This window comes from Megalops cyprinoides, chromosome 11, assembly GCF_013368585.1.
Source record: "Megalops cyprinoides isolate fMegCyp1 chromosome 11, fMegCyp1.pri, whole genome shotgun sequence".
NCBI lineage: Eukaryota > Metazoa > Chordata > Actinopteri > Elopiformes > Megalopidae > Megalops > Megalops cyprinoides.
In genome coordinates, this window is record NC_050593.1 from 19,363,046 (window position 1) to 19,382,998 (window position 19,953).

General features: G+C 42.9%; 1 protein-coding gene across 2 annotated transcripts in view; it reads left to right on the forward strand.

The window, feature by feature from the left end:
* Positions 1 to 19,953, forward strand: part of LOC118785546 (sodium/hydrogen exchanger 7-like) — a 47,490-nt gene that overhangs the window by 22,570 nt on the left and 4,967 nt on the right. For both annotated transcript variants that reach the window (XM_036540272.1, XM_036540273.1), the window contains exons 10-15: positions 1,426 to 1,539; positions 3,465 to 3,576; positions 4,323 to 4,476; positions 12,754 to 12,817; positions 14,776 to 14,855; positions 18,628 to 18,733. In XM_036540272.1, the coding sequence (XP_036396165.1) occupies positions 1,426 to 1,539; positions 3,465 to 3,576; positions 4,323 to 4,476; positions 12,754 to 12,817; positions 14,776 to 14,855; positions 18,628 to 18,733 (630 nt within the window). The remainder of the gene's footprint in view (positions 1 to 1,425; positions 1,540 to 3,464; positions 3,577 to 4,322; positions 4,477 to 12,753; positions 12,818 to 14,775; positions 14,856 to 18,627; positions 18,734 to 19,953) is intronic.

Below are 19,953 nucleotides of genomic sequence, written 5' to 3' on the forward strand. Positions count from 1 at the left end.
CTGAGGACATGTTACGGCAGGACAAAAGGCAGGGAGGGAGAGGTGCTGGGATAGTCTGTAGAGATGGAAAGGGAAATGGGGGGAATGAAGAGTGTAAGAGGTTGTGAGAGGAAGAGGGAGGAGAGACAGGGGTGGGTTGGAGGGTGATGTGAGGTGAGGGCTTGAAACTCTGGCAGTAAAAGGTTCAACAAATAGAGATGAACTTAGTTCTTGTCTTGGCTCTAAAGGGGTTGTTCACATTTGAGGTAGGACTGCTGTGCTATGCCAAGGGCTTGACGATTTGCATTAAGATGCTGTCTTATTTTAAAGATATTGCCAAACTTTGTGATTCTCTTAAAGTCATCCTCAGTTAAGTGACCCATTTTTATTAACTTTGCATTACACTGCATTTGTTTACATGGAATTTCTCTTGCATGCCTATAGTTGCATACTTAAATTCATTATTGCAGTCATTTTTGGGTATGCTTTCAATAGTTTTTATTTAATTATTACATCATGCAGACAGAGGAAATTAGCTGTAATGAGCCCTAGGTCAATATGATTTTCTCAACTAATTGAAACTACACTACAGAAACTGTGGTTTAGTGAATCATCCCCCTCCCCTCTCTCCAACTGGGTACATGAATAGTAATTAATTTAAAGAGTAGTATCAGCAGAGAAAGTTCTTCAGTTATACTGTTCTTCTGGACTCCCCTGTAGAAACACCCCCACCATAAATCAATTTAATATCTAATAACGGCTCTGTGAAAATGTGAGCTACATTCACTGTAGGTTATCTAAGCATACTGAAGCTCGAACAGAGTAGCCCAGCATGAGGGTGTGTAAGCCCAGTAGGTAGGAATCTTCCCTCACTACTAATGACTCATTAAGACAAAAGAGCTGTTGAGTCCAGCCTCCACCAGGGGGAGCGTGAGTGCACAGATTGAGGTAACAGAGCCCACCTAACTGAGCCAGTAGAGTCTGCAATGGAGAATGGAGAGATTCTGCATTGGTGTGCGAGATCCCTAAGAGCCATAGCTTCACTGCTCCGTAATTATGTCACTGAGGGATTGTACTGCTTCTTCAAGGGAGTCAGTGAGACTCAAATTATTCACAGCTTTTCATGCTGCAGGGTTTTGATGGAATAGATGAATAATTAAATTTAGACAGAAACTGGGGGGGGGGGGGGGGGGGGGGGGGGGGGGGGGAAGATGAGATCTGAGACTTAAAGGGATTACTTATATAATTTCAAAGACCTTCAGGAAAGCAGTAGTTCAAAAGCTTGTTTGATAGAGGAATGTGTAAATGTATTGATTTTAGGATAATTGTGGGTCTTTGAACCTGAAGTATTGTGGATGAACGTTGTTGGTCTCTCCATGTGGCACAAGGTAACGTCGTGTGCAAATGTGTGTGTGTCTGCACGTGCACATGTGTCTGCTCTTTAAGCTCTTCGAGGTCCTGCATTTCCTGGCGGAGAACTTCATCTTCTCCTACATGGGCCTGGCTCTCTTCACCTTCCAGAACCACATTTTCAGCCCCATCTTCATCGTGGGGGCTTTCGTATCCTTCAATGCTCTCTTTAACTCCCCCCTCCCCAGCTTTACCATACATGGTAATTGAACGATGACCAGCACAGCCCAGATTTTCACAACATATGGTCACTGAATGATAATGTGAGATGCCCTCAGAAATGAGAGTAGTTAAGGTGTTAGGGTGTGGAGCTAGAGAGGGTTTTCATCAGTGCCTCTTCCTTTTATGTCAAAACTACGTTTTTGCTGCACCATTACAGTTTTCACAGTACAATTTGGAGTGTGGGCATTATATAATTAATAGTACCAATAGGCTGTTATGGCAAATAAATTGTTAATTTTCTTTGCACTGAACATTAAATTCAAAAATCACAGAGCCGTGGCTCTTCAATATATAAAATTTTATCTAAATTGTACACTTAGTTGATCATATTTAATTATAAATGTATTTAATTCTGTTTAAATGATTTAAACCATTCACATTAGAAGATGAAATGCAATATGCATGTTGTCCATTACTGCAGTTACTTAAAATGAAATTTCTCATACTGAAGAAATTTAACTGCATACCTTGCTTTTGCAGTCCTTCTTTTGTCATGTTTTCTTCATCTATAATGTACTGGTACAGTAGGATGTGATGTCACCTAGCAACAAACGCAAGGGATCTACACAATCCTTTCATCTGTATGCTGACTGCAAATTTCAGGTGCTTGCAGTTATGTTACATGCTGTGTTGAAGTGCGGCATGAAAATGACACCTTGGGCTAGTTTTTTTTGTACCTGACCGCAACCACCAATCTGAAAGGGACACATCCTGTTTGGTTTTTTTTTTTTTACATTTTCAAGAATTCTGACATTTGAGCTAATCTGTGCAGGTTTGCTTGGAGTGGGGCAGTCATTTCCTGACTATTGTAGCTATATTTTCCTCAGCATCGACTCGTTAACTGAATTTGAAGTACAAGCATGCACAGAGCTTGTTGGGTAAGCACCCACCTGGTCATAAAGCAATGAGAAATGCCCTTGCTGTCAGTGATAGCTCGGGGATGTGATGTTGCATTATGCTAGAGCAACATAAAAAAGAACATGAAATGTGAGGATCTGTGAATGGGGCTGATTGTTTAAGCCCTGTGTGTCTGTGATGAACATTGTTACTAGGTGCATAGTCTGATCACTGTACCAGTTCATTTCCAAGCCAGTCATGTAGCAGAATAATGGCGATCTCTGACTTACTATTTCACATTCAGCCACAACCCACAAGACACTTGAACATCAGTCAAAGGGGTGCTGTTCAGCTTACAAGACTGCAGATCAATATACAAATCTGGCATGTTCTAAAAAATGGTCTAATGGATTATAGTCAGATATCCAAAAGCTGAAAAATGAGTATTATTACTAGTTTTTGTGCAGTTGGCCCTCCCCAACTGATTAGCACTGAGAGTAGTGCTGGTACTATAGTATCTGACTCTGAAACTTTTGTACTTAAAAGAAAGGAAACAAATGCAGCAAGAAGCAGATGCTATTGCTCATGTTTTAGTCATCCCACAATAACTGGCATTTAATTGAAATTTTTTGGTATGTTAGGTGCTCCTGGCTATACTGCAACATAGATTTATACTTACATTTTGTCACTTACAAGATGCTCTTATCCAGAGCAGCGTACAAGATATGAGTACATTTATGTTACATATGCACCCTGTGCTCTCAGATGAAGCCTTAACTCAAACGCTCTCTGAGGAAGGGAGTCTCTTTTTCCGCATTTCTCACGGGAGAGCCGGCTCAGGCTCGCTCTGATGAATAACGCATGGGACAGATGTCTCTGTGGAAAAGTACTGTAGCATTTGTTTTTTTTTTTTCAAACGAGCCTGTGAAAGCCGACTTCAGAGAAGGGGTGAAGGGAGGGCTCAGAGATCTGTTTTTCTGGTGTTGTATTTTTCTCAACAATGTCCCGTCTCACAGATAGCCATCTTCATAGGGAGGGCCTGCAACATCTATCCCCTCTCCTTCTTCCTCAACCTGGGGCGCCGGCACAAGATCAGCGGCAACTTCCAGCACATGATGATGTTCGCAGGTACGGGGAAAGCAGTGGGGTTTGTCTGATCTCCGAGCAGCAGCCGCCGTTCGACTGTCAAATATATCCGGCTGCCCAGGTACCTGTCCTTCTTTACCCAGTTTAACTGTGTGGTCCCTGAACTGCTCTGGAGTTTGCATAAAGAAGTGATTTGGAAAAGCCTAGAAGCATCTTCTATTTTAATAAGTAAAACTCAGAAAGTGTATGGCGAAGTGGCTACAAATAGGCCTTGTACGGGCCGTCTGCTTGGTGTTGGCTCAGTATGTCCAACCATGCACTTTCCCTGGGATTCATTTTCAGATACATTATTTTCTCCACTGAACTGTAAAATGCTTTTCATACTGATCTAGCTGCTGATATACTATAATTACAGCATAGTGATGTAGTGATTAATCATCAAAGGAATGTCCTAGGTTCACTGTAACCTTTATCTTAAACATAGAGCTTATTTGAATTTAAGCATGCTGGCTGCATGTGAAGCCACATCCCTGCTTTTGTCAATGATCTGAAAAAGAGATTAACCCAGTATGTTACTCACTGTGTGACCTAACCTGTGAGAGTTTATCGATTGGAAATATCCCTTTCAGTTCCTTCAATGTGAATTAAGAGCAACAGAATGCTGTCAAAAAGTTATCTTGAGCTACATGTTATAAAACCTGATACCCAGATGACATATAGTGCACTGGTATTGGTCCTGTCGATGTTATTGGTCACCAGATGTCACAGTAGAATGCCCTTCACCACAGGTCTGCGTGGGGCCATGGCGTTTGCTCTAGCGATCCGGGACACAGCCACCTACGCCCGGCAGATGATGTTTACCACCACCCTGCTCATTGTCTTCTTCACTGTATGGGTCTTTGGAGGTGGAACCACACCCATGCTATCCTGGTTACACATCAGGTCAGAGGTCATCTCTCTCTCTCTCTCTCTCTCTCTCTCTCTCTCTCTCTCCGTGTCTCTCTTTCCCTTTGTCTCTCTGTCTTTTGCTGTCTCTTTCTTTATATTTCTCCCTGTGGATCCAAAGATACCTCAGCCATTTTTACTACTGTCATTTCTGCCCCCATTTCTGAGCTTGTTCTTGTAACTGTTTTTAAAGTATAGATCGGGTAGCCAAGGCTTGTTGCTGAAGGGCTGTTGTCCACAACGTTTATGTCCCATCCAAACACCCATCCAACCCTTGATCCAAATATTTTTTACTACTTTACATGAACCCTTTTTGCAGAATTGCTTAGTTCTGAGACAGACGTTAGTTTAAAAAAGGTTAAACAAAACTGGTTCACCAAACCTGCAGGGCTGTGACCCTGTAGGTCCAGAAACAATTAGCTCTGTTGTAAGTGATGAAGCAGGTCAGTTTCAGGTGTTGTCCAGAAGGTGGTGCACAAGACCTCCAGTGATTGGCCAACGTCTTGCTGTCTCACCACTGAGACAGCTGTAACCTTGGAGACAGTGGGGAGGGATTGAGGGGGGGATTTTGGCTGAAGTTTATAAATAGAAAAGAGCTGAAGATGAGAGCTCTGGTTTCTTGCTGAATTTCAGACAGGATTTGTGGACAAGGCTTACATGTGTATCCGATCACAGGTCAATGTCTGCATTTGTCTTGACCCATCTACTGGCACCCAGCAGGGTCCGGCCAGGTTGGCATGTTCAGTTTTGCACAAGCTGCTATTTGTCAAAAATAAAGAGGATTATTGGAAGTGATGCGGACGCCGGCAGCTGAAGAGCTCAGTTTTAATATCAGCAATACTACCACATGCCAACCTGGCATCATGTTCCCAGGGTTTGACCCTGGGTCCCCGAGCTCCTGCCACAGAGACCCCACTCATGCGTCCTTTCATCACCATGGTGACAGGGACCACACCAAACTGTGAAGGAGCAGCAGTCACCCCCTCCAGTTCGCTTGAGTTTACTGTTCACACCATGGCTAATGGCAATAACCCCCTGTAGGGCATTCTAGAGGAATTTGCTGGAAGGCTTGCCCGAGCTGCCTGAAGGGTACACAGGGAAGTGATTCTTTTAGAGTTTAGTCACAAAAAATAGTTGACTTATTCAGAAATGAACCCATGTGCATTTTGTTTACAGCATTTTGGACACTGATTATAAAAAGAGACAAACCTGTCTGTTAAACACGGTCACACCTGTGAGCAGAGCGGAGCTAAATGTCCCTCATCTGCATACTTGTTAATGCAGAAACCATTTTTACAGTACACTGGCAACCATTGAAGCTAAAATTTCTGTATGTGTGTCTTTCCAGGCTAGGTATTCTTTCAGCTGTAGTTAATCAGTAATAAGTAAGTTCAGGACGTTTGCATCATCTCTATCATTTCATGGGTCACAGGCTTATCTGAAATGACTGACATACTGAGGCAGTGACATATAAGTCAGTTGTTTTACCTCAGGTCTCTATTCTATTCTGTATTACAGTTCAGGCCTGGTGGGTCTCCATGTAGATGCTTTGTCTCCGCTGGGGGGCTGTGTCCACACTGGCTGTCTGGCTGCGCTGTTATGTAAACAACTTCCAGGTGATGCATTCTCCATGACAGAATGCGTCATTATGAGACGTGGGGCTTGAAAAGGAAGTGCACCATCATTGTTGTGTCCTTTCAGGATGGTGGAATGACTGTGATGTTTTTTTTATTGGGGGGGGGGGGGGTAGCTTTGTGTTGTTGTGATCGTAGTGCCAACCTTTGTGTCACCAAACTGAAAACAAATGCTAGCACAGTGTGACGCTGCTGTAGCGTACTCCATTAGACTGTGGCGAATGCTAGCCTGCGCCAGGCAGCTAACTCTGCTTATGGCGGTGGATGTGCTTGACCATTTTCTGTCGTGGAGAAGTCTTGCTTTGTGCTGAAATGATTTACAGTCTGGCAGGGGTCTGGGCTGTCTCTCCGGAAATCTTACGCAGAAGGTCACTCAGCGTACAGATTCCAAAGCAGTGAGGCAGTTAATCGGGCTTTTTTTTTACTGCATGTTAGGACACAGGATACGCATGGGCGAAGGAAGTAGTTGGCTTTGTGCATGGGGGCTGCAGAGCAGGAATGACAGCGGGGTGGGGTTGATGGGGGGGCGGGGGGGGGGCTCTGTAGTAGTGAGAAGCTAAATAGCCACGTTTCTACTGACTTACTGTAGATGTTTTTGTGCGATTCAAATATGTGCTGCTAGACACGTGCAGTTATGTTTATGTTTAAGCTCAGGTGTCTCTCAAATGCTGCTGACCCTGGAACATGGCAAGGGGTTAACCCTCTGGGTTCCCCCCGGCCTGATATGTGCTTTTGTAAATAAATGAATGACAAGGCATGACAAAGCTTTGTACAGCACTGTGGTGTGAAAACACACAAAAGTATGCAAAACTGCACCAGATGGGCAGGTAAAAATAAAGCAGAGAACATACTGTTGGCTGTTGCTACTGCTGTGGTTTGTTATTCTCCAAAATTACCAAATGATGTAAGCCAGATAACAGCCAGATACAACAGCCATCCATTAAATTACCAAAAAAAATTACAGGCTGTGCAGCTATTCACTCTTCCTCTAATTGGCACATTATTCTTTTTGTAATCCTTTCCAGTTTTTTTCATCTTCTGGATTGCCATCCTACTGATTCTCATCTGGATCAAACCTTGTAATATTTCAGCATAAATCTTCAAATTGTGCATGGCTTTCTCCAAGTCGTCTTGAACTGATTGCTTGTCCTAAATACTGAAAACTGTCATTGCCTCCTGTCTCGCCTAATAAGTGGCAGTCCTGTTTCTCATGTTCATGAAGGTAACAGGTTGTTCATTAAAAATGAAATAATGGAATAATAGTTCTTAAGATCACTAGCTAGTAAAATGAATGTTACTGGCAGTTACTGGCAGGTGGATGCTGATGTCATATGACATATGTCATATAACATGGAACAAACATGGCTCTGGGCTGCTTCCAAATCTACGATAACTAACCTGTTGTCGGATGGGGTCAGTTTGCAGTGGAAATACCTTAGGTACACCTTAGATTCTTATTTGAAATTGTTTGATTTGTTCAGATTGTTGAGTGTCATGTAATGCAGTAGTCCATAAACTGCAGACCACACAGTCCAGTCAAGTGGTCAAGTGCTGCTTATTTATGGAAATGAAACAGACAGATTAATGAAAGCATTATTAAAATTTCAGATTAAATATGTGTAAAAGATGTCTTGGAATTGTAAAGTGTAAAACTATAAAAAATTCAGTTTAGATAATTGCACTGTGCTATTTTAAGCTCCATCAAACTTTCCTGTACTTTTTCTAGGAGTCTGTTGGAAAAGTTCAAAAACCGCTGCTTGAATTATTTGTCACTTGCATTAGTTATAATCTGCAACATCTGAGCTTGCCATTTAAAACTAAATGAGTTAGTGAATGAACGTGGATTGGACACACAGATACAGCTGAAGTAGATTTACAGGTGTCTCGACTGCTGCCTCTTTTTTCTATTGTCTGGTCCAGATCTTCATTTATCCCTGAACATCTGGTCCCAGTCCTCCTGTGATGAAGAGGGATTGGTCCACTCCATTATTCACCGCTACAGCTAATACAAATTATTGTGTTTAAATTTGAGTAATTAGTTTACTTTGGCTATTTCTGGTCTGCCATACCTCCCTGTGTCAGTCCCTGTGCCATACCTCAGATGATCTGTGTGTGTGTGTGTGTGTGTGTGTGTGTGTGTGTGTGTGTGTGTGTGTGAGTGTGCATGTGCATATAAGCGTGTGTTTTTAATCTGGGCAGTCACCCAGAGGCAGATTTAATTTTCAGAGAACAGGCCACTCAGCCCAGCTAGGCTCATCATTTTGTGTATAGTCTAGAGTGTATCTTGGACTGTGTTGGGCCTTGAATGCTCAGAGGGTCTCTGCTTCTGTTACAAATCCTGGCAAACATGTCCATTCATTTATAATTCTCAGAGTGAAAATATACTTCCTAGTATCAGTATTAAATTTCCTTTCAGCTACTAGTTTCTATTTATGTCCTCTTCCTCTGCTGACAGCTAATCTTATAATAGCTTCTGTAGTCTACTTATTTCTTCTTTTTTAAAAATGGAAAAAGAAAAGATTGTGTCATGAGTTTCATAGCTTATATGTTTGATGCCTGAATTCAGTTGTGTTGCCTTTCTCTGTACCTTTTGTACTTCATAGAGTTTGTTGCCAACAATGAGACACAATGCTCCCAGCATGGTCTCATAAGGGCATGGTATACCATTAACCTCATCTGATTTGTAGTCAGTACTATGTACTATGCGTCCCAACATCCTGTACAATATACAAGGCACACAAGATATGCTATGCTTACATCAGCTGTTACTCCCTGGTCTTTTAATGTTGCAAAAGCTCTAGTTTTGTACCTTCCATAAAATGTCTGCCTTATATTGTTAATTCCCACATGTGGAATTTTGCATTTAACAATGATAAACTTCATTTCCCAGGTATCTGCCTAATCTGGGATAGTTTTGTTTTTTAAATTCACTTTGCTAGCTTCACCACCAGGTAGTAGTGTCATCAGTAAGTGTAACTATTGCAGGTTTTGTTATCAAAGTCATTTATGTGAATAAGGAACAGCAGATCTAGACCCAACATTGATCTCTGGGTGCCTCCACGTCCTACTACTTGCCCAGAAAAAAATGTCTGTCATTGGTCTCTGTGTTACTGTGCTGATTTACATGTACTAAAACTATTCTGCATCAAGTGTGGGTACTCTTAGGATGCATTGTTTATGTGCTTCTGTTTGCCTGGTAACCAAATCGTGGGTTTCTGTGCCAGTACTGTATAAGCAACGTCATGGATCACACTGTCAGATTAATGAGTTTCTTGGAGATTGTCAAACCCATTGTGAGCTGTGTTTGGTTAGTCATGCCTCAGTTACCTGGGGCACATGCCAGTCAATTGCATACTTACTCAAGAGGTCTGTGGCTGCCTGGCCTCACAGTGGGGTGTGAGCTGTTTTTTACCTTTCTGTCTCTTGCTTGAAGTCTCTGCACTTCCCCTTTATATACACACAAAGCAACCTAAAATTAAGCTCAGGAAAGTGTTGGGTACTGGAAATTGTGAAGTATAGAAGCATCTGAAATGATTCAGCTCAGGCAGGAACTATATGAGGTTTAGTAATTATTTCAATTTGTTTTCAAGTGGTGCCTCTAAATGAGTGAATGTTTGCAGCACTCACAATTTAGCAAATGTAACCTCCTGTCACAGTTGGAGTGCATCAGGGGAACTGGAGATGTAGTGTGACAGTCTGCCCACCTCCCTTCACCAACACACACACACAGATGGACAAAGTGGTGCTTAATTCAGCAGGAGTGGTCAATAATGAGCTTTAAACTGAACTTGTAGGTCATCTACAATACTGTCAACCTAGTTGAACAGTAGTAGGATCTTGGAGGGGTGTTGCTAAAGATCCTTTAGTCACTCAGCCAATCAGGAAAAATGTAGGGTGCAATTTGTGGACCATCTTTGGCTTTGCACGTTAATTAAACATTGTAGTAGTAGCAGCACAGGCAGTGCTTTCAGCATCTGCAAAAATCAAGGGAAGCAGCCTACATGAATAAATGACAACTATTCTAAAAACAAGCTGAGTCACTGCCACTACCCACAGTTCCTGAATGTTTATTGTGTTCTTTATGTACAGACTCATAGCTGATTCAGATTTGTTCTGTGTACCCTGCCTTGTGTTGTACTGTAAAGAATGTCAGATAGTCCCAAAGAATTACTAGTCCTGCCTTATTGGGAATCTAGTTGTGTATGTGTAGTGTGTGTAGAGGCCAGTGTGATTCAGGCCATTTTAAAAGTGGTAGATACCAGGACCTCTTCTGCCAAAGAAAAGTGTCAAACTACTCCAGCCTCATATGTGGCTGATAAGTCATGCTTTCTGCTTCTGAGGGCTAAGTTACATGAAAGAATTTAGGAAATGTTTGGGTAGCATTACTCTGAAGAATGCTTGTTTGTGTTTGTTTGAGTGAGATCATGTGAACCAAATTGTTGTATATTGGTTTTATATTGGTAATTGCAGACTTATTTTTACAGTTTTGCTTATTTACTGACTTATATAGAATTATATGATGTCTGCATAAATATCATGTCTGATGTCTGCATATAATATGCATAAAGTTGCCATTTATTGACACTAAAAACATTTTTCCCCTGCAGCTGGATGGTAGAACCTCCCAGCGGGCTTTTGTAGCCTCAGGAACAGTTTTCCAGCATGTCTCCCACCCACACCTGCGTAGTTTTAAAAGACATTTGCACACCCTTCACTGAAACTCTTGAGCCTTGGGGAAGTTTCTTTAGCTCATTAAAAAGAGACTTGTGTGTCCTATTGTTTGAAGTGTTGTTATTTGCTTTGAACTGTAGGTAATCCTTGCTAATTATGCCCTTGTGCACCATGAACAATGGGTAGGCACTGTGTTCTCTTGAGAAGTCATCTACACTGAGTAATAGTTTAACAACAGTTCAAGAGTTTCTAAAGTCAGTAGACACTTTGTACCCTGGCTCTACTCCACATGGAGTTGTCTCAGCTCTGATATTTACCTTTCCAGCAGATTACAGCTTCCTGTAGAATCCCATAGTGTCCGGAAGGGATAAGGCGTTGATTACATAAAGCTGACTCCTGGAAACTCAAAGAATTCCACTTTATCAGGACAAATTAGCATTTTAATATTGCTCAGGGTGGAGGCATTGCATCTAGCTATAGTCTTACTGTGTTGTCTTAGTAAGTCAGTGTGAGAAGAACAAAATTAACTTTCCAAATAATAAATTATTTCATAGTCACTTTGTCTCATTTTGGATGAAGCAATGTAATTTGTGAATTTAACCAGAATACTGGAGTGAACACAATTACACTTTCAATAAGTACCACTAGGTCTTAATGACCTCAGTGAGTCAGGACCTTTGTTAAAATATGTCATCTGAATATGGCACCTTCAACAGCGCAACTCTGCTGTGTTGAATTGGATTTACAAGGGTTCAAGGGAGGAGAGCCACCTATAGGCCCACAGATGCCCTATCCATGCAGCAGCTTGGATCTCTCAGGATGTCTTCCATCCAAAAGCTAGGCAAGCCCAAACAGTAAGCCTAATTGATTAACTGAATTGTGGTGGATTCAGTTTGCATGGGATGTTTAATCAAATAAACGTAATTCAATATTTTGTACAATATGTGTGCAGATCTTACCATCACGACTGAGACCTGTTCCAGATATTGAGCTGTAACTCGCCAGAAGTAAACCTTCTTTTCCTGATGAAGACTTGCCTGGCTTGTTTCTAGACTCAGTGACTGTGAAGCAGGCCTAAAAAGATGAAAAAAATCCTCTGCCACAGTTGAGAAGAATATAAATGAAGGCCCTGGCAAGTTTCAGGTGTCATAGTGGAGGTTCATCATTCTAAGAACGGAGATGGTTTAGCTCTAAATTTATGAATCACCAAGGTCAGGATCAGTTCAAATAAGGAATCAGAATTTCTGTTTTCCTCAGCACAACTGCTTTCACATTGACGTTACATGCAACAGAACATCCAAGTAAATGACTTTTCATTACAGGGGTCTACAGCCCAGAACCTTTCAGTACAGGAGTCTATAGGAGTCTATAGTATAGTGCCTTTTAATAAGGGACTGTTCAGAACAGACAGTTTCGGCACAGGAATTCAACAGTACAATTCAACCCTTTTAATATAGGTATATAATAGTATAGGCCCTTTTTATAGGAGTCTACAGCACAGACTGTTCCTGTAATCATAACAGAGAGGTTCTGTTTTCTATACTTTCACAGCCCTTCTGCTCTTAAGCCAGGAGAGACTGCAGAGTGTTCATTTGCATTCTCACCTCCCTAGGGTTTTGTGTGCTACTCTGGTCTTGGGATAAGTGAAGTATATAGGGTCCCTATGCCTGTACCTTTCCTCTTACAGTGTTCTGTGTGTGTGTGTGTGTGTGAGAGAGAGAGAGAGAGAGAGAGACTGAATGTAAGTGGGGTTGAGTGTTTGTGCTGATGTTTATGTGTGAATACATGTGGTTGATTCAGCTGGGATATTCTGGTGAACACACAGAGCTGTGGATGAGGGAAACTGCTTTCTATACTCTGACACCCTTGTGTGAAGATCTCCACAGCGTACGCCCCCTCCACAAATACGCATGTGCATTCACTCTGCTTGATCAGGACCCTCACTGCCTGCCCCCTCCTCCTCTCACAGGGTGGGTGTCGATCCAGACCAAGACCTCCAGCCCTGTGGAGATAGCTTCCAGGTGCTCCAAGGGGTGAGTCTTATCCTGTTGCATTTTTCTGTGCCTCTCCCATCCTGCCATCTGCATGTGCTGAATTAAAGTGGGCCCCTCACACATGCCTTCACATATATCCCTGCTAGGTACTCTCTTGTTATCTTGCCCTACTTTTCACATGTGATTAATTTGAAAGTAAAACATGCATGTCGGTATTGTTTTCTTGAGCACTTTGCCTTTCACTTTTTTGCTACCATATTTGGTCTAGAGGGTTATGCACAACTTTACATTGACAAACATCATTTGACCTCTTTCGAATTTAGGCGCCTTATGAAATCAGATTAGACAACAAGCACCTAGAAGCACCCATGCATTTGCGTTTGTTGACTCTGCTTCCTGTAGCCGTGGGTTTATGAAGGTGTGGAGGCAAGCATGTCTCCTTGCTCTTTGCACAGAGGTGAAAGTACAAAAATGAGCAAGAAGAACAAAAAAAAAAAAAACGAAAACACACACACGTTACAGATGACAGTCAGAGATATCGTACCACAGAGGACACAATATAGTTTGGTCTAGTTGCACGCGTTTTGAAGAGGATGTAGTGAGAGGCACACAGAAGGGTGTGTACTTTTCTCCTCTCAGTTATAACTACTGTGTCTAGTGTTGGTCTTCCTTTTCAGAACATTGTAATCTGTACTGAATAAGGATTTACAGCAGGCTTGTAGTGGTCAGTGGTCCATATGTTTCCTAAACAATGTGAAACTCATGGAAGCGCTCAAACATGAACCAGATAAGTGTGTAAGTTCATATTTTTGGTTCATTTGCTGTAAATGCTCAATGTCTGTGACTTGTTTAAAAGGTATCCTTATCCAACTTGCATTTTGCATATTGTCTGTTTGTCTGACTCACTCAAACAAACTGTCCAATTGTCTAACTCCCATGTTGAATACCTTGCTCAATGCTGTGATGGTTTGAACCTGTAATCTTTTAGTTACAAGATCCATAACCACAGTTTCGTGTGGCCACTTTACTTTCCACCATATATGTTATTGACTTTAATTACTAGAGAAAAGTGGACCCTCTGCATTTTTATATTCTGAGGTTTGTGTGTTTTTTTTCCCTTAATGCCACTGCAAAATTTTAGCTGTAGGACAGACAACCAGCCTACTGTAAATTTTGTGTGCCTCTAGTGTTGTGGCTTCAGTATGGGGGTCACACACCGCAGTCACAGCTGTCTCAAGGCACTGTTGCCTTTCACTATCCTGTTGGAGTGTTGTTAGTTTAATGCCAGTGTTTACCTTGACCACACAGTGTGCTACAAATGCCCCCTGACTGAGACGTCTGACCATGTTTTCTGCCTCTATCTGGATCTGTCCTTTCTCCCACCATTCACTTTGTATCCAAAAGGATTCTGCCTTACAAAGTCATGCAGTAGTGACAATACATTGAAAGGAAAAAAAATGTATTATCTCACAATTATCCTTTAATGTGTATGTCTAACTACCTAAAATTAATGTGAGTTTCCTTGAAAAAGTCTGTTGGCATATGAAAATGAACCCCAGTTAACGTGTTTGGTTGGATCTACCAAAAGCACACACCAAGTTAATGGTTAGATGACTCATAAATATGTTAATGCTTGGTACATACAGCCAAGAACTTTCTCTGCATTTTATTTTATCATGCTAGGTGGCTTTTTCAAGTCATAACTACTGACCTCTTTCCCTGAAGATTAAACACACTCCAGAACTCAAAAGAGAAATTAAAGTGTCTCAGTCAAAAGGAATCTGGTGGCTAGCTAAGTACCTGGCTGAAATGAAAGGCTGCAGACACTCTTGTACCCAAGCAAACTCTCATTCTGAATATATCACATCTTCTTAGACCAACTGTTACCCTGATGGTCCTCTCCGTATGCGAATGACAACGCATTTCATAGCGATGATCACAGAAGGTGTGAATGTTGTGGTGAGGTGTGATGTGCTCTTTGCCCTTTACCTCTGCAGGATGGAACTCAGCCGGAAGGGAGTAAGACCAAGCAGGAGAGCGCCTGGATGTTCAGACTGTGGTACACTTTCGATCACAAGTATCCTTTTGTCACCTGACTCTGCAGTTAAAGTGACATGAGGTGCTGATTGAAGCTGCGTTAATGAGGGGTCCCTTTTCCATTCGTGGTTTAAATGTCAGTGTAGTGTGTGGTGTAGTGTTCAGTGAGCTGGTTTCTGGACCTGAGGGAATCTCAGGTAGGGGGCACAGGAGTTATAAGTGAGAAAGGTACTTCATGTCACTTCTAAAATGTAAAGTTCATGTTCTGTAAAAATCCAGCTGTGTGTATGATGTGAAATTGTAAGACCTGGATAAGGTTCAAGGTTCATCCTGGATTGGATGATGCTGATATTCCCTTGAGCAAGGTATTTTACCTGTGTTTCTTTGGTAACAACCAAACTGCATAAATGTGTATATTGATGAGGGTATATGCTTAGTAAAAAATAATGTAACTGATAGAGCAGAAGCAGCACGAGAGATAGAGGCTTCCTCTTCGTGTATTGTAGGCAGTGGAAATGACACTGGGTGTCTGACAATATAACGACGAATGACAGTGAATGAGCGTTCAAGGATATTTGCATAGGGAAAGGAGGCCCTGTTACAACTTCTAGAAACGGGTCAAGTGATGTGAGACAACTCAGACTGAAAGTATTTAAAGATGTTCAACTCGCCACAGGGCATGGTATGTGGGTGAACTTATGAGAGGTCGCCAATAATTGCATGACTTCATGTTTTGATCAGTGCTGAAAACCCTCTGTGTCGGCTTTCTCACTGTGACTGCAGTCTTCGTGGAATGAGCTGGTCCAGTTTGCCTCTTTTCAAAGGAATCTCTTCATTATGTGGGCTGTAAAGGTACTTATGAAAATCCTCTTTGTCTAAAAAGTCAGTAAGTATTTGAAAATAAATCCCAGGGAAAGTTTGTGAATTCTTGGTCCTTCTCATCACCCACTTTCCTTTTGGTTTTATTCTCAAGTGAGAGCTGTAAATAGCTTTTAATTACAAGCCAAAGGAAGGGACTACTCTCTGGCACCATTGTGTCATCAAACCTTTCTGTGAGGTGCATCCCCCCAAATTTCCCTTCCTGCCTGCACAGAGGAAGTTGATCATTCTGTCTGCTGAAAATAGCCACGACTCATTCATATGCGTCATTCAACTGCCCCTCCACCACCACAGTGAAACTTCAGGGGGATGAGGGGGTAGTTCTTGGGACCAGTTCATCATCAGTTCATCATCTGTTACAGTATATTGATAGCCTGCGTTAAGGGATCTTCTTTTTCACTGTTTGTTGCTTTTCTTTCTCTAGACTTAACCATTGTGACATTAGACACTTATACACCATACTCCACACTGCTTTCTCATCGCCATCTTCTCCGTGCTATCACAGAGGTGCTTCTGTGTAACCTCTGAATACCTAGCAATGATCTTCAAATTGCACTCCTGAAATGGTTGCCAAGTGTTTTGAAATTGTAATTTGAGTGTTGAAGGAAGGGAGGTATGGTGATCTTCTAGTTCAGTGATTTTTGACAATGTTTAAATGCAGAAATGTGGCAAAGTGACACTGGAAAAATCTTGAATGATTGGTTAGCCCATTTTCTGTTCGTGCAACCAGCTATTGGTGTGTTGGACCTTTGGTGGAAGCTTAGCTCCTGTCAGCTTTGTTTGACTGGAGAAGTCTCTGTTAAAGACATTTTGTTACTCCCTCATTACTCCCCCCCACCCCTTTTCCATGAGCCATCAGAAGCACTTAACCTCTCAGATGGAGTAAAGATGTGTACGTGCACCTCAGTGTCTCATCTCCTGTATTTTGCGTCTGACAGGAAATATCAATTACATTGCTCTTGATGACTTCTGTTACCCACCCTTCCATGACACTTCCTCTCTGGCTTACCTCGCAGCTCCCTGTGAGTCCAACGAGTGTTAGATTTCATCTCGAAGCAGGTCTGTTTCGCAACAGCATTCCTCCTGGACCGTAGCCTGGGCCAGCAGAGACATCCTGCAGCTGAGACACATGGCCTCCCAGCCCCCCACAACAATTTCAGACAAACGGATCCCCAAAGGGGCTCGCTTCTCAGCAAGGATTCATGTCTACTCATAGCTTTTTCATGTCTGCTGACTGGTTCTGACCCACATCTTCTAGGCCTAATATCTGCAGCAGGAAGAAATTAATACAGCAAATTTATACAGCCCAGTTTGCATTAGCAGTTTTTCTGTGACTTTCATTACATTACATTACTGGCATTTAACAGACGCTCTTATCAAGAGCGACTAGTATCGGTTACAGTTTTTTTACAATGTTATCCATTTATACAGCTGAATATTTAGTTAGGTGATTGTGGGTTAAGCACCTTGCCCTAGGGTATAGCAGAAGTGCCCCAGCAGGGAATTGAACCCGCAACCTTTTCATTACAAATTCTGTTCTTAACCACTATGCTACACTGCTGCACCATGTCAGAAAAAGAGGTACATCATCTATACTTTCCCCTTCAAAACAACGTTGTATACTGAGTCACCCGCTGCTGAGCTGTCCCTGTACGCTTGCCGTAGTCGCTGTGCATCAGAAACAAGCTGAAGTGGAAACAGATGGCACACAGTGCAGGGGCCTCGAGTTGTGAAGGAGGGGGGCGTGTGTGTTGGCGAGTGAGAAGCACATGTTTGCGAACGCGGCCCTCACCTCATGCCCGCCGCAGCGGTCGGAGACTTACCGGGCGTCTCCTTCCTTCCCTCTCTCTGCATGAGCGGGCCGGCGGTTGTGCGGCTGGCTCCTTGGCTCAGACTGAACTCCTTCAACAGGTGCCTCTGTCTCTGGGCCCTGCGGAGAGAGCGGGCCAGAGCGCCAGCCACCGGATCGCGGACAGGGGGGAAATTCCTCCCCGTTCCCCCGTTAGGATGAACAGAGCCCCGCTTGTTTGGGCGGTGGGCTGAGCCTTCGCCACGTCTGAGTTCTGTCAAGGCCACGGCATGGCCTAACAGTGCTCTGCCCACCTACATGGCAGCAGGGGAATCAATCCCTGCTGGCTTGGCGGTGCATGACTTTTTAAAGAAGAGTGTTTATATTAAAAAAAAAGCCTGGGTCAGAAGATTCCATTAACGTCCAAGCAAAGCTATTTCTGTAGCAATGACGCACATATTAAAGTGTTACATTAACATTACATTAATAATATCACTGTGATTGTACCGTATCAAATCGTTCCCCGTTCTGCGAGCTGGAAATTGCTGAGGACAAACGGAATGGGAGCTCTATGTCTGTTCTGTGTGTTTGAACAGATACAGTCTGAAAGGGCTGTGAAATGAGAGGGCTCTGCTGATGAAGTGGGCATTAACGTGGACGCGGATGCGCTCGGGATGTCCGCTGCGCGCTGCCTCCCTGAGTGCTCACACTCCATTACGAGGGCTTAAGCGCTTGTAATTATCCCGAGGCTATCGATCGGTGCCCCCATCGCTAATGTGCCTGGAGACCGATCGCACCATAAAACATAAAAGGTAGTAATGATCTTCACCACTTTGTAAATATTGAACCTCTTAAAAACCTGCACGTACATGCTGTCACCAGGGGACAGTGCTGTGCTGGGCTGTATATTAGAGATTCAAGTGACTGATGCTCTTTTAGCAATTAAACTTTTACAGGAAGCCAGGCATATTGGTGTGTGGCTGGGCTGAGGAGAAGGGTACAGGTAGCCCTAATAACCATCTGACACCCTGAGGGCTGATATCAGGGTTAACGGTCTGAAAACCCTGACAACCTGAGGGCTTTCTCACATTCTCCAGTTTCCAGCAGCTCCTTCCGGGTCAGATTCCTTGACTGTGCTGACCAGTTACTTGAAGCCCATCCTGACTCACAGTGGCCCACCCCTAACCACCACTCTGCCTGGATGCTGTGGACCCCTGGCACGCTGCCTAACCAGCCCGCAGGCCTATGAGGTAAGGAATATGTGCACACATACACTCACACACACACACACACACACACACACCGCTCCATAGGACCCCTCCTATCCTTACACTGTTTACCAGGACTCAGGCTCTCCCCATGTGGTCTCAGCACGCTGTTTTCACAAGCCCCAGACAGAAACGAAGTATATACTTTCTGACCGATCAGTGTGCACGTGTGCTTGTGCGGTCTTTCATGGCTCTGAAATCAAAACCAAACCTGACATTTACAGCCCTGAGTTTCACTGTATGCTAGTGCCCAACAACTCCCATGATTGACAGCTTTTCACAGGCTGTTACTGTCTCTTTAAGATGAATCACTTGGACTCATACGTAAGATTCAAATTATGTTTCTGTCATGTTGATGACAGAACAAGTGACATTTAAACTGTCAAAGTGCTGAGATCAGCTTTGGAAAAAATAACAACAACAAAAAAACAGTCCACATTGCATGTTCAGGGAAGTGAAAGAAATGCAGAAATCCTTAGTTCCTCAATCACAGAGGTGTGTTATTTCCCTGCGTAACTGTCAAAATAATCACCATTTTTTGAAAGTGATGTGTGAGGGCCAGAAAGATGACAGAAGAGCCCCCTTACTAAGTGGAAAGAGAGAAAGTAACTCTGATTTATGTGTTTTACAGACGTCTCATTGATGTATCTCTCAGTGATGATCACAGTTGTGAAATGCATTGCTTTCCGGTATTTCAAGCACAAAGAACACTCCCATTCACAATCAGGTCACACTCCAGTTCATTTTTGGCAAATTCTCCTTTTCAATCACACCATTGTCCTCACATTTGATGCCTGGCCGAATTTGTCAACTTCACAGATGCCTGTTTGGATTGTTTGATGGTCGTGGTATCGATGCAAGCCCCCTGTTTTTATTTCAGCCATGTGTTTGTTCTGTCATATAAAGGACATAATTGTCATAAGTGTGGTTGTTAAGAGAAGCGTTGTTGCCCATTTCCCTTCTCGATCACTGTTACTGTACAGTAAACACTCCCTGCCTGCCTCCGACCAGTTGCCTGTGTAAGGGACAGAGGGCATTGTCTTCCTTCGGCCATTGTCCCTCTAATGAGAATAGTGGCTGTGTTAGACGGTAATGGTTTGGTGGCCTGCAGACCGTAAATTTAGCACATTGTCAATAACAGAAGGGCTGCCAGGCTGGTTGTGTTTGCAAGTGTAGAGAGAGGGAGAACAGAGCCTTTTCTC